The 15,189-nt window shown below is 33.6% G+C and overlaps 1 protein-coding gene across 1 annotated transcript in view; it reads left to right on the top strand.

The window, feature by feature from the left end:
• qpct (glutaminyl-peptide cyclotransferase) overlaps window positions 1–3,130 on the top strand; it is a 28,156-nt gene extending 25,026 nt beyond the window's left edge. Inside the window, exons 7-8 of the mRNA XM_056476683.1 lie at window positions 971–1,087; window positions 1,695–3,130. Of these exons, the coding sequence (XP_056332658.1) occupies window positions 971–1,087; window positions 1,695–1,873 (296 nt within the window). The 3' untranslated portion in view covers window positions 1,874–3,130. The remainder of the gene's footprint in view (window positions 1–970; window positions 1,088–1,694) is intronic.
• Window positions 3,131–15,189: the final 12,059 nt, after the last annotated feature.

Genomic DNA, 15,189 nt, shown 5'->3' with positions numbered 1-15,189 from the left:
GATAGAGCTTGAGAGGTACTGCAAAGAGGAATGGGCAAAAATTCCCAAAGACAGGTGTGCCAAGCTTGTGGCATCATATTCAAAAAGATTTGAGGCTGTAATTGCTGCCAAAGGTGCATCAACAAAGTATTGAGCAAAGGCTGTGAATACTTATGTACATGTGATTTTTCAGGTTTTTTATTTTTAATAAATTTGCAACTATTTAAAACAAATTTTTTTCACATTGTTATTATGGGGTATTGTGTGCAGAATTTTGAGGAAATAAATGAATTGAATCCATTTTGGAATAAGGCTGTAACTTCGAAAAATGTGGAAAAAGTGAAGCGCAAGTATTCATTTATGAATACTTTTCGGTTGCACTGTACATAGTTTGGTTTCAGAATGGATTTGTTGAGTAGGCTATCTAGACAAATGTTTAGGGTTACATTCATACATTTATGAATATCTCATAACAAAAGGATATATTTTGTTTCTAAAAAGGTGTTGTTTATGCATACCATACCACTACAATTATATGAAACTTTGACAGCACTAATCCTCACTACGCAAACACAAATAGAAAACTCACCGCAAATACTCACAAAACATGCACATTAAGAAACATGCTGAAAATCCTCAAAACATATGCAAATAGCAGGACCACAATGGAAATATTTAATAAAGGGATGAACTGAAAATGGCTGTGATTTGCTTATTGTGCAGTGACTGTTGGTCAGTAAATTTGTAGGTGATCTAAAATGTATTTTTGTTTTGTTTATTTCTTTACTGAAAACTAGTTCTTTACTGAAAACTATTGCTTTTGCATCACTAGGTGGCATCACATGTCAGAATAATAAACTGAACTGAAATGTCCAAAATAGCTGGAACATTGAAAATCACTGCTTAAACAAAAACAGTACTAAATACACCTTGACCCTTATGAAAAATAATAAAGATTGCTGATAGGAGAAGTGTCTTTTTTGTTTTTCAGAGCGTCGGCTACATGCTCTCGGTCAGCTGGAGAATCACCCTAATGAGGTTCAGTATTTCTGGCCTGGCCTGCATGTGGGACTTATTCTGGATGACCACATACCATTCCTCAACCGAGGTAAAAGACCCTTCTGTGGGATTATCAATGCTTTTATTTTAATAACAGGCCTTTCGAGATTTTCTTCACTCCAAAATGAAAATTATGTCATCATTTTTTAATCCTAGTAGTCTTCCCAACCCAAAAGAAACGTTTTGTTGTTGTAACACAAATTAAGATATTTTATATCAAATCTGAGAGATTTCTGCCCCTTTGCTTAAATAGATTAATGAGATTATGGTTTAATCCAAGTCTTGAGAAGAGACACAATGACTTCATATGATAAACATATTAATTTCCGTATAAACATTGAGCTGCAAACAATCTTTGCTCACTGAAGCTCAAGCCTAACATGCAAAACTTTTTCTCATTTCTTGTACAGTTGAATTTTAGCAAGAACCAGTGAGTTTTATAAAGATATGTTTGAGCTTCTGTTTGTATTTGCATATCAATGTTCAGTTGTGAATTGTAGACAAAGATTAACAGATTTCTAGATGGAGAAACTTTCAGTGGAGGGACAGAAATCAGGTTTTATTGAATTAACTTTTGTATAACATGATGGTGAATAAAAGATGACAACATTTTTGGAGTGAATTAACCTGCATGTGTTTTTTTACTCCAATGGCAGGAGTCCGCATTCTCCATCTTATTTCAACACCTTTTCCTGCGGTGTGGCACACATTTGATGACAATGAGGAGAACCTTGACCAAACCTCCATCAGTAATCTCAACAAAATCCTCCAGGTCTTTGTTCTTGAATACCTCAACAAGAAAAGCCCAGAAAATCAAGTTGTTGAAGGCTCATAATGTTTTATAAATTTACCAGCAGTCACCTGTTTCTCATACAGATAAGAACATTCAATGTTCTAATTTAGTCAGTTTCGGTAATTTCAAATGTGACTAAGCTGTCACTGGGTTTATACCTTTTCAAAAGTTCTCACTTGGACTTTTTTTTCCCTAAAATGTACCTTAATGGCAGGCCTGTAAATTATTAGTTTTATTACATCTGAATTATTAGCCCCCTGTATATTTTCCCCCAATTTCTGTTTAACAGAAAGAAGATTTTTTTAACACATTTCTAAACATAATAGTTTTAATAACTTTTCTTAGGCAAATCATTGTATAATGATGGTTTGTTCTATAGACAATTAAAAAATATATATTGCTTAAAGGGGTGAGTAATATTGACTTTAAAATGGTTTAAAAAATAATTAAAAATTGCTTTTATTCTAGGCAATATAAAACAAATAAGATTTTCTTCAGAATATGTGAAAGTACTGTGAAAAATTCTTTGCTCTGTTAAACATTATTTGGGAAAAACATTGAAAAAGAAAATAAAATTTACAAGAGAGCTTATAATTTTGACCTCTACTGTATGTATATGTTTACCCTCCTCATGCCATACCTTCCTAAAGGGATAGTTCTTCCAAAATGAAAAATTACTGCAGTGTACAAACTGTATTTGTACCTAAATGAAATATATCAGAAAGGTACTTTTGAAGGGTACTGCCACAGTGACATATTTGTTTGTACCTTTTCTGCAGGTATTTTCTGTCACAAAATAAGTTTGTTCTTTTTTTATATTCTCTAACTTCCAACCAGAATGGTGAATAAAGGGTTAAAATTGAAATGACATTTTAGTAATCTAAGATCAGACTCAGCAGGGTTTACTGTAAACCCTGCTTTATTGGAAATAGTATTATCTTCATCTCTTTTGGCTTTCTGATAGTCCTGAATATTCCCCAGGAAAGCTAAATACTGAAATATGGTACTTGATAAATATAATTGTCTTGCTGGTTATATGAATAAATAACAAAGTTTATAGTAGCCTTAGGTATAGTTATGGGTCCTGTTAAGTTAAATGTAAACTACTAAATGATAGAGAATCACAGAATCACTGATTGTGCAGGCTGCTGCTATTGTCATGTGCTCCAGCTTTCAATGTGTTTTTTATTGACTACTGGGCTCGGAAAGCTTTTAATGTCGCATTAAACATGTATCTATTTTGAATTGCTGATAATAATGAAAAACAGATAATAAACATTTTATAAAGCAGTGGTTAAACTATTCTTGTCTCTTCTTTTTATATTAATACATATTATATATAACTTATAATAATAATAATAATAATAATAATTCCTTACATTTATATAGCGCTTTTCTGGGCACTCAAAGCCCTTTACACATAGAGGGGAATTTCCTCATCCACCACCAGTGTGCAGCATCCACCTGGATGACGCGATGCATTCTTAAAATTCCCAGATTGCAATTCCTAATGAAACACTACTTTTTTTTGATAATAGGCTCATTTTACAACTCCCCTATAGAGATTTTAATACATCCAGTTGATCTTCAGGTATGTGGGCAGCACTTTTAGCTTACTGTAGCTTAGTACTGATCATTCAATCAGATTAGACCATTAGCACCTCACTCATGAATGTCCAAAGAGTGTCAATGTTTCCTATTTAAAACTGGTTTAAAACTCATTCAAAATATTCTTTTGTAGTTACAACAAAAAATTTACATCATATATATATTTTTGTCACAGATATAATATAAAAATTTTATGAACTCTTCATAAAGAAAAAAGTTTGTCTCATAAGGCAAAAATCTTAGTGCCATGGTGACATATAGGCAAACATATAATCTCAAAAATTATAAATATTTAAATTACGCACTATCCTTATAAAAAAAACTGCATAGTTGCAATCTAACAACATTCTCGCCTATAAAGCCTCAAAAGTACAATATGTTGTCCAACAGCTGCAATATTTGTCAAACTATAGTGAGTTTAATGATCTGCTGTCACTATGTGGGCGGAGTAATACACAAGGGTGAAGAGGCTGTATGAGTGCTGACATTGCAGAATATTGCATGGCTATCAGCCAATCAAATTCAAGAACTAAACAGAACTGTTGTGTGTATATATACACGCTCAGAAATAAAGGTACGCGAGCTGTCACTGGGGTGGTACCTTTTCAAAAGGTACACATTTTTACTTAAAGGGTCTATATTAATACTTGAAGAGTACATATTAGTATATAAGTATATATAAAAGTATATATTAGTACCTAAAAAATTTAAGAGGAATATTTTTGTACTTTTTAGGTACTAATATATACTTTTGAGGTACCAATATGGACCCTTTAAGTACAAATGTGTACCTTTTGAAAAGGTACCACCCCAGTGACAGCTCGCGTACCTTTATTTCTGAGTGTGTGTGTGTGTCTATATGTGTGTGTGTATATATATATATATATATATATATATATATATGTATATATATTAGAATATGTTTTTTACAAGAATCAGGATCCAGCACCCCATATTTGGCAATGTCTTGAAATCAAAGGATGGCTGGGAAGTTGTTATGTTCAATCCAAGGACAAACCTTTTACAGTCTTTGAATGAATGTTTACAGAGCTTGTTGCTAGGGAGCTCAAAACTTGTTGCCAGGGGATGTCACGATCACCATGATATAGGCTTGTAGATCACTGGTCAACATTTACTTTTATCCAGACAACAATCCTGTCATGCACCTCACTCACACCTGTTCAGGTTCACCTTTAATTACATACAGCTGGGAGCTGCTCAGTGACTGATTACTCAGATTATATATACTGCTCACTTTCTCACACACATTGCTGAGTCTTGTTTGGTTTATACCCTTGTTACGTTTTCAAGATGTTTTAGTGGGATGCTGTAACATGACAGGTGTAATGTGTGCGACAGATCAAGGATGAGGCAGGAATCAATTCTCTAAGCTTTTTACTCAATAGTTGAAAATTATGTAACAGTAAAGGGAGAGGAAAAATAAAGAAACATTTATAATTATCTTTAAACAAAAACAACGAGTGTAAGCCAAATCAAAGAAATTAACAAAACATAACAATCCTTAAAACTAAAAAGTCTAAACTAGGCGTCAAAAATAAATACAAATAAAAACCGAGAACTTCAGTGTACCCGAACTAAAATATTTAAAGCTACAAAACTCAAAATACAAAGCTGGCAAAACACTCAAACTAATCTAACAAAACATCAATCTAAACTAAAACAAACCGCATAAGACGGTCAAAGCTTAGTTTAGAATCACACAACAACCATCACATCATGTTACATAAAGCCAACGAAGTTTAACAAGCAAACTCGAATTACCACAGTAAACTGAGATAAATCACTAAACAGCCGAAGCATAGCACAATCAAATTGCGTGGAGCACAAATGGTACGCCGAGGCAAAGCGCACACCACACACTGGTCTGTCGGAGCTTTAAATCCTTGCGGCTCGTCCTGGGATTGGTGGAACCGACACCGTCATAATGATGATGGACAGAATGGTAAACCAATAAAAAACCTAGGGACTAAACAAGCAGAGAGGGTGAAAAAAATAGACAAAGAAAACATCAAACATAACAACCCTATAACATTATAAAGCATTTCCTGGTTTAGTCTCTATGGTTGATGCTTGCCTTGTTCTCCTGTTTATGTTGTCTGCCGCCTGTATTGACCATTTGCCTGTTACCTGACTACGCTTCCGGATTTCTTCGTATGAACAATGTACCAGTTTTCTGACTCTAAATAAAGCTGCATGTAGATCCTCTCTCCATTGTCACCCAACTTCCTTGTTACACTTCCTTGTTAAGATGCTTTTCCTTTCACATTGTCAATTTTTTTTTCCTCGCCACTATCGCCACTGGCTTGCTTGGATTGGGACTTGTGGAGCTGCGCTTTGATGGATTTGCTCTACAGTGTTTGAACTTTCAGCAGTGAAATTTAAACCACACTGAACTAAACTAAACTGAACTTCAACTCCGAAATCTGGACTTTACTAGAACTATGTTAAGCTGCTTTGACACAATCTATATTGTAAAAAGCGCTATATAAATAAACATGAATTGAATTTGTAGGAATAGGTTTTAAAACCACAGCGGTTCGAACTGTAGTTCTGCCGAATGACTAAAAAGTTATCAGTGTTGATGGTAAAAAACTGTACATTCTAGTCAAACCATTCTTCTGCAATCTTATACCAAAATTGGAAATAAGGGCAGTGTTAATAGCTATAAATGTGGGAGAACGTTGATATTATGTGATTGTATTATATTGCAATATGGAACAATTAAGTGATGATGTTAAATCAAAAGTAATTTACAAATACTTGAAAATGAAATTATTTAATGACAATAATTCTCTATGGTTACAACTGAATTAATTACAAAATAAGTGTATAAAATGATAAAATATGGAATGATAAAACATATGATATGAATTATACCCAGCTTAAATGTAAAATTAAAGTTACCAGAGGTAGGAGGAGAGACAGGGGGAGGGAGAGAGAGACAAAGAGAGCAGGCCCAGAAGTTAGCCTGATTGCAGTAGAGTCAGAAAAGATAGACTCCAGAGGAGGAGAGGAGCAGAGGAGGAAAGCAAACCAGGAAAAGAAAGGCCAGGAAAAGAGAAGACAGGGCAGGAAAAGAGCCAGAGCAGCGTTTTACCACCTATTTTGTATCTTTCTTGTCCATGTGACTAAAGCCCAAATACTAAGACATTCAAACTGACCAATCAACATGTGACCACATCATAAAACCCCCAAAGTCCATACACCAGGCCCTGATCTTATCAGTATCTGCCTTTGGAGTCAGTATGGACCTTCTTGAGTCAAAAAGACATGCTTTGTCATATAAACAAAAGCATATGACAATTTAGCAAATGATAATTTAGCCTCTTACAAATTGAATGCTTAAGACTGATTTGTAGTCAAATAAGCCTTCCTCTATGTCTCTCTCACATCGCTATCTAATAATCATTGGCATTTATAATGGCTGACTGTGGTGTTGGGCAGTAGTGTCACTACATAATTAATTTCTAAAAAAAATAACAATAAAATCAATAACACAATTACATTATGAAAAAAAATTGTAACATTAAACAGCATAGTGATTTCGTCACCTTAGAATTTTAAGGTTCTATCTGACATTTTTGTCAAAATTGAGTTATTCACATTTTCTTATTATAAGACATCTTATTTACAATATGTGATGTTTTTGTATAAGTTGTTTACACTTTAAGACTTTTTATTTAAAAAACAAAAACGGTTTATCTACAAAGTTGAACTCTAGTTTGGCTCTATAAGGTTCTTTCTGTGACCCAATCAGCATTTTGAATGCACGCACAAGGACCAATCGGGATCAACTTTCTTTACCATTTCTCCAGACTGCTCCATTGACAGTGGGAAAGACCAGAAAGACAAAATCACACAAACTCAGAGTCGACTAAATAATGCCGCACCACACAAAATTGAGAAGTGTGTAAATAAATTTCATGATTTATAAGCTTTTTTTGACAATGAGATGAAATGATAAATTTGACATTGTTAAAAAAGAAACGAATATTTAAAAAAAAAATTATATTAAATGTGAAATATTTTTATTTTCTGTATATATGGTAAGTGAAACATTTTTCAGTGTTAATTAAACTCATTTGCTTATTGTCTCTTTTCTTTTAAAGTCTTTAAATTTAACATTAGGCCTTGAAGGGTAAATACTTAATTTAATTCATAGGGCATATAATATAATTGAATAATTAATATAAAGCATAAAATGTTATACATATTAACATATTAATTAGCTAAAATTGACATCTGCACTGGACAAAATATTTAGCACAGCCTTGTATGCTTAATTTAAACAAACAAACAAAAAAAAATCATCCTAAAACATGAAATAAATGTTATAGAAAGCAAAAATGTAACTTTCTCAAGCATCAGCATATTGTTACAACTCCATATTATATATTTTTTGATTGTATTTCTTGAAAATTAATGCTTCAATGAATGATCTTCCAGATTGAACCTTATAATTCCACCGGAAAATTACTTTTCAGAATTATAAGGTTCTATCTGCATTTACCATGTTTTTTTTTTACTCCAATTTGCAAATGTAAGAGAACTTTGATAATTTACATTTAGAGAGCATTTAGGGTCTCTGTGATGTTAATTTTTGAAAGAGAACTGTTACGCACATATTGTTTGCTATATGGAATGCAAAAACTTTGAAGCTCAATATCTCAAAATCTTGTAGAATGCAGATAGAACCTTATAATTCCAAGGTGACCATTAATGAGCCAAAAGAGTCAGGGATCAATGCCAAAGTATCAAATCCCTTTGTTCATCACACTTGTTTTAATATGTCTTATGATAATACTATATAGGCACATTTATAAAACAACAACCGCAAACTCGCAAAAGCAAAACAAATGTATTTCCGATGTAAAATCTATCCAAAAGGCATGTAGGTCTATATACAGATGTGTTTTTTATATATTTGTATGTGTTTATAATATATAGCGTGGATTATAATATAATAAACCGGGAGATTAAATCTTTGTCATGGACCATATTTCTAAAAATAAGCTTGAAAAGTGAGTACCCTCAAGGCATATAGTCTGTTTATAGCCTAATTTTAGCTTTTCTGTTCCAAAATTAAAAAAAGTTATTTTGCGTGGGAGGATTACCCGGTTGGACAAAACGTGTAAGTGTAATGAACTGTGTTTGAACACAGCTTATTATTTGCAAACTTCGAAAAGCTTATGGGAAAATCCTAAAGAGATTTTATCGAGTGAACCAGTTTTATCCTAAAAATGTTGGGTTATTTATTTAACGCAATGGTTGAGTTAAAAATATTTGGTGCTTTGTTGGGTTATTTCAAACCTTTATTGGGTTATTTATTTAATAACTCAACCAGTTGGGTTACAATTTTTGAATTTCAAGAGTCAACTGATTTAACTGACACAGAGCCGCAGTACTGATGCTGTATTAATATGCGTATGTGATGTTGTTTTGCGTTATAAAGTTTATGTAAGCTCTAATGCAGTAATGTTGTTATTTTTTAATCAAATTGCCTCTCCGCGTCATGTTTTTTTTTATATCCGTTTCACCTGGACTCCTATTATTGATGATACAAGCGTTTGTGCTTAAAGAGCCCATATTATGGGTTTTTGAACATGCCCTTCCATGTCGTTTGTAACACAGCTCTAAGTGTAGTGAAATATCCAGCTAAGGCTTAAATCTGTAAGTGTACAGTGTTTAAAACTATTGATTCATCTATAAAAGAGTCGATTCATAGTGCTTCAAACGAGTCGTCTTGATAACGAGTCATTAGGTGTTTTTGGATGACGCGACTACAAAACACAAGTAGTGGCGCGCGCAAACCCAGGAGATTTGAAACCTGCGGCCCCCCACATAGACAGACACCAGTCGAATGAAGTCACGCTGTGCAGATGGATATTATTGACAGTCGATCCAAAGATGAAACCTCAGCATTATAGCCCAGCCTTGAGCAGTTTGAGTGCTTCTGGAAACTACATGCTTACAAAGAAGACTTCATCGGCCGTCATCAAGACTGTTAGAACATGGATCAGTGCATCATGGATCAGTTTCTATGGCGGCAAATCAATGCCAATATTAATCGAGCGCAGCGGTGATGTTTGCGCACGAGGAGAAGTGAACCGTGAGCAGATTACAGATCTACACGCGAGAAAACTACAGCTCGCGAGCGCACAGGGGATCTTCACGCACCTCATCATCTGTGCGCATGATGTACGCTCTCGCGAGTGAGGTCATGCCTACAGCGCATGCGCGCGCGATCAGTTCTCTCCGCTCGCTCGCTGGTTCTTCTCTCTGCTCGCGCGAAACATTTTGGAATTTTGTCAGTCCTGGGGCGGGACTTGGTTCACTTGTTATCTCTAGCGCTATTGGCTACTCTACCTTTCCGGAAGTTAGCCGGGATTGGACGCCGATTAAACGACGAACCATAATTCACGTGATCTTATCATCACCTTAACAAACATGGCTTCAACGGACCAGCACGTAAGTAATCATTTCAAAATTATTGCCTTTGTTAGAAAAGGTAGTTATTAGAAACTTTATTAACAGGCGCCCTGTTTACTGACACATTGTCTTGTTAAATCAACTAATCTACTTAATCTTTAATTTATATTTAATTTACACAAAGCAAATTAAAATTTTTATTATGCTTACTTTGTAGTCAAAGTGTCAATACTTCATCAATATATGCAATTGCACCATTGAAGGTAGTAAAACTACATTATTCACAAACTAGTGTATACTTTATATTTGGTAATCTGCTCAAATAAAGTATATAGCATTGCACACTGTATTTTTTCTTTCACATTTAAGTTTTCATTATATAAATTTTGTTTAGAGGGAGCACTGCAAAAAAATGCTTTTCTTGTTTAGATTTTGTCTTGTTTCTAGTATAAATATCTAAAATCTCTCATATCAAGAAGAATTTTCTTGACGAGCAAAACATATTGTCTTGTTTTGAGAAATAATATGTTAATGTTAATTGAGTTTTTGCCAATGGGGTAAGCAAAATAATCTTACGTCAAAAGAAAAAACAAGATTAATTTCTTACCCCATTGGCAGATGGGGTAACTCACATTAACATATTATTTCTCAAGACAAGACAATATGTTTTGCTCGTCAAGAAAATTCTTCTTGATATGAGAGATTTTAGATATTTATACTAGAAACAAGACAAAATTCGATTAATATTGGCATTGATTTGCCGCCATAAGTTTCTTCCTCCATTTCACAAGTGTAAGTACATGCGATTAAAATTGTTGCCTCGTTTACTCTAGCTTGCAAATTATCTATTTAGTTGTGTTTTGTTACTTGTAGCCGCGTGTGCTCGTCCTGATTTTGCCAAGTGCTAGTTGTCCTGAGACCAACATAATTTATGATGACCCAGGGACAACAACTCTATCAGCCAATCAAACGTTATCACGTCATCATTATGTTCCCCCTGCAGAGTCCGCCAAAAAGGAAAATTCAAAAAAGAAGAAAACACACACACGCGCGCGCGCGCACGCACGCACGCACGCACACACAGGCACTTGTCATTTTCACTAGTGAAGAGGACAAGTGAAAAGGTAAGATCACTCGTTTTCTTCTATAAGTTTACAGAAGCAGAATACATGCTTGTTATTTAGAAAGCCCTGCTCGTGTACTTATTCAATTGTGACACTGTACTTGTTTATACATAGGTGACAAAAAAGATGTTCCACCCAGTCTGTTGGAGCAACTAATGTGACCATATTCAGCTGTTTTACAGAGGGAGAGTCAAAGGACCTTGTGATGTATGGGTCATGTGATGTATGTTGCTGAACTGTATTCAAATGTTATAAATGTAAAATTTTTTGAAATTTAACTGGATGATGTCAATTTAGTTTATTTGTGTGTGTTGCGCTCATAGACCTTAGAAAATGGCGATAATTTGTTTGATTTGAGTCCGAAACTGTCGTATACGTTTTTTCATACGTCATTTGGTGGCCTACAATTGTCAAAAACACCCCTCAAAATATTAGGTACGGATGCAGAAAAATGCAGGAAATCTAACCATCCAAAACATTTTTTATGAAGGACGGAAGTTGCAGAGGCTGCAAACGTATAAAACGTGAGGTCGTATTTTATATATATATATATATATATATATATATAACGAATAAACTAGTCAGAATATAGGCTACAGTTAGCTCTTTCCTTTATTTTTTGTAAAATGCATGCTGTGGGTGGGTGGGGGGTGTGGGTTGGGTCGCTGGGGCCCCAACTGCAATGTACTAGCTTTGGGGGGGGGGGCCCAGCTTGCAAAAGGTTGAGAACCCCTGAACTAGGGAAAGAAAATCTTTTGTGATTTATTTTTTATTTATTTATTTATTTTTATAACAGGCAACTGATGATTGCAGCTATACATATTCCACAAGTAACATGAATGTTTGTTTGTTTTTCAGGAGGACCATTTAACAAATGAGGAGGAATGTGCAAAACCTGGGCCCTGAATCAAACTTAGATTTGCTGTTTTCTTTTCCTTTTTAGACGCCTAAAATACATCCTTTTCACAATGTCACTTCACGTCCGTCTTTACAGTATGCAGTGTATTTTTAGTTTCAGTTTACCTTAGAATGAATGGGAGACTTCTCTGAAAAATTTACAACTGAAAATATTAACATTGCACATTGTAATTTAAGACTATTACCGTACTGGGCATTTGTTCAAATGTTTCTCTTTCAATACTGAACTGCTTTCTGAGTTAGAAAATGATTCTTTAAGTTACTAAGAACAGGAAAAAGCTATTGTTTATCAAGGAAAGTATATGTTTGCAACCTTTTCACTTAAGTTTATTTCCTCAATAATGGATTTATTATTATTATTTATTAAATCTTCTCATATTGGTCCCGTTTCAGAAAGGAGGTTAAGTTAAAAAACTCAGAGTATTTTAACCCTGAAATGAGAGAAACTCTGGGTTTTCTGCTTCAAAATGGCAGGTTTGTCAAACTGGTGAAAGCAGGGTAAGTCAAGCCTGTTTCTGAAAGAGAGGTAACTTTAACTCAGAGTCAGTTACCGTGGTAACTTAGTCTGTGAACCTAACCTGGTCAGGAGCAAGTTTATTCTCTTAACTTTGCGTTTCTGTCTGGCTCCTCTCCTTTTGTTTTTTTAAAGACGAAGCTGTATTTCTCGCCTTAGGCTTACGTTTCCACCCACCTATTTTTATGTGCATTTTGGAGATGCAAAGATGTGCATAACTTTTGAAATGTTATCTTTAACTGTTGAACATAAAAGTGGGAACCTTAAATTAAACATTTCCACTGAACATTAAGCTAAGGTTATATGCATTCTTGTTTTGTCAAATTAGTTGCAGAAACTATGCAGAAGTCTTTTTTTGTAATTTAATGCAATTACATCTGAAATAACTTAAATTCCCCACTTTTTCACATGAAAAGTAAAAAAAAACGTCACACATTAGATTACATTTTTATTATACTTAAATATTTAAATACTTTAAATATAAACTTAAGCACTAAATTGAGCAGCTGTTTTCCCATGCTAACTGTCTCTGTTTCACTGATAAAGTGTTGTTGCTTTTTTAAATATATGGTCATATTTGCTATAACTTTGCATAACCACATCAAGTTCAGCTGGAGACAGAAATGCTGACTCTTTTTCATGGTGACTCGTAATATCTGCGCTTCATTGATAATGCCTTTTTATAGTCACAGTGTGCACGCTCAACTGAGTTGGTCTACACTAAGTTGATTGACCTAACTCAGATCAGCTGTTCTGAAACCCAAAACACAGAGTTTTTAATCTCTCGGTAAATCAATTCAGAGTTCAAGTTAAACCCTGAGCTGGTTGAACCTCCTTACTGAAACAGGCCCACTATCTGGTGTGTCGTCTATAAATGTTTTCTATAAAACAAATTTATTTACTGATTCATTAATGGTTTAAGTTTCTCCATTTGAATGAATTAAGAGTGGTAATGGTAATTAAGTGGTAAGTGTCCTACCACCACATACTCTGTGGATTTAATTTGAAATCTGCACTACCTTTTAATAATTACAAATAATTTCATAAACTAATAATATTATATTAAAATGCAGTCTTCTTGGTGTTACTTTTGCAATAGTACATTTTTACAATGCTTTTGTTTAATTAATAAGAGTAACACACAACATTATAGTTTCTATTACATTTCATTTTAATATTAAATAGACAAATATTTTATGTTCATAAATGAAATACCCTGAGAACTGAGCAGTAGAATGTGAATGATATGAATGTGTTTGTGAAACAGCTATCCACTGTAAACCACAGTTTTACTAATTAATTATACTTCAGGAAACTAAAAAATTTAAATAAAAGTCAATTTGACAAAACATTTTTAGCACACGTGTAAACATCTAATATCTTTATTTGACAAATGCTGACAAGTACATAGCAAATTCATCTGCAATAAAGTCAGCAACACAAAGCAAAATGTCTTTAGCATGTCTGCAGAATCTTCAGTACATTTTCCAGTTTCAAATAGTTCTACAATGCCTCTCTTCATCTGTACTTTCATTCTCAATTTCATTTTGTATGAGCACTCCTCTTTGTAGACCGCTGCTCTTATAAATTACTCCATCTCTGATGTCAAATCTAAAAAGCAAGGGGCACAAATATATTGACAAAAACATCAATAATGTGAAATAAAAATCCACAATAAAATCAAGAAATCAGTGTAATGCTCACTGTAATTTATTTTTCTACATATTTGTTTTTTAAAAAAAATGTTAATATGGATGTTGCCAACATTCATGATGACCTGAGGTTAACAAGTTAAAGTGTCAAATCAGTGATGAACTAAGGTCAACATATTATCAAGAAACATAAATCAGCGATGACCTGAGTTCAACATATTAATGAATCAGTGATGAAGACCTGAGGTTAACATATTATTTATATTAATAAATTAGCGATGATGACCTCAGGTTAACATATTAAAGATATTAATAAATCAGTTATGATGACCTGAGGTTAACATATTAATGACATTAATAAATCAGCGATGATGACCTGAGGTTAACGTATTAATGATATTAATAAGTCACCAATGATGACCTTAGGTTAACGTGTTAATGATATTAATAAATCAGTGATGACCTGAGGTCAACAAATTAACAATATTAATATAATAGCGATGATGACCTGAGGTTAATATATTAATAAATCAGCGATGATGACCTGAGGTTAACATATTAATGATATTAAAAAATTAGCGATGATGACCTGAGGGTAACATATTAATGATAGTAATAAATCAGTGATGATGACCTGAGGTTAACGTATTAATGATAATAATAATTCAGTGATGATGACCTGTGGTTAACGTATTAATGATATTAATAAATCAGCGATGATGACCTGAGGTTAACATATTAATAATATTAATAAATTAGCGATGATGACCTGAGGTTAACGTATTAATTATATTAATAAATCAGTGATAATGACCTGAGGTTAAAATATTAATAAATCAGCGATGATGACCTGAGGTTAACATATTAATGATATTAATAAATCAGTGATGATGACCTGAGGTTAACGTATTAATTATATTAATAAATCAGTGATGATGACCTGTGGTTATCGTATTAATGATATTAATAAATCAGTGATGATGACCTGACGTTAACATATTAATAAATCAGCGATGATGACCTGAGGTTAACATATTAATGTTATTAATAAATTAGCGATGATGACCTGAGGTTAACGTATTAATAATATTA

This window comes from Danio aesculapii, chromosome 17 (genome assembly GCF_903798145.1).
Source record: "Danio aesculapii chromosome 17, fDanAes4.1, whole genome shotgun sequence".
Classification (NCBI taxonomy): Eukaryota; Metazoa; Chordata; class Actinopteri; order Cypriniformes; family Danionidae; genus Danio; species Danio aesculapii.
Note: the sequence above shows the minus strand (reverse complement) of the source record. Positions and strands in the feature narration are given on the sequence as shown.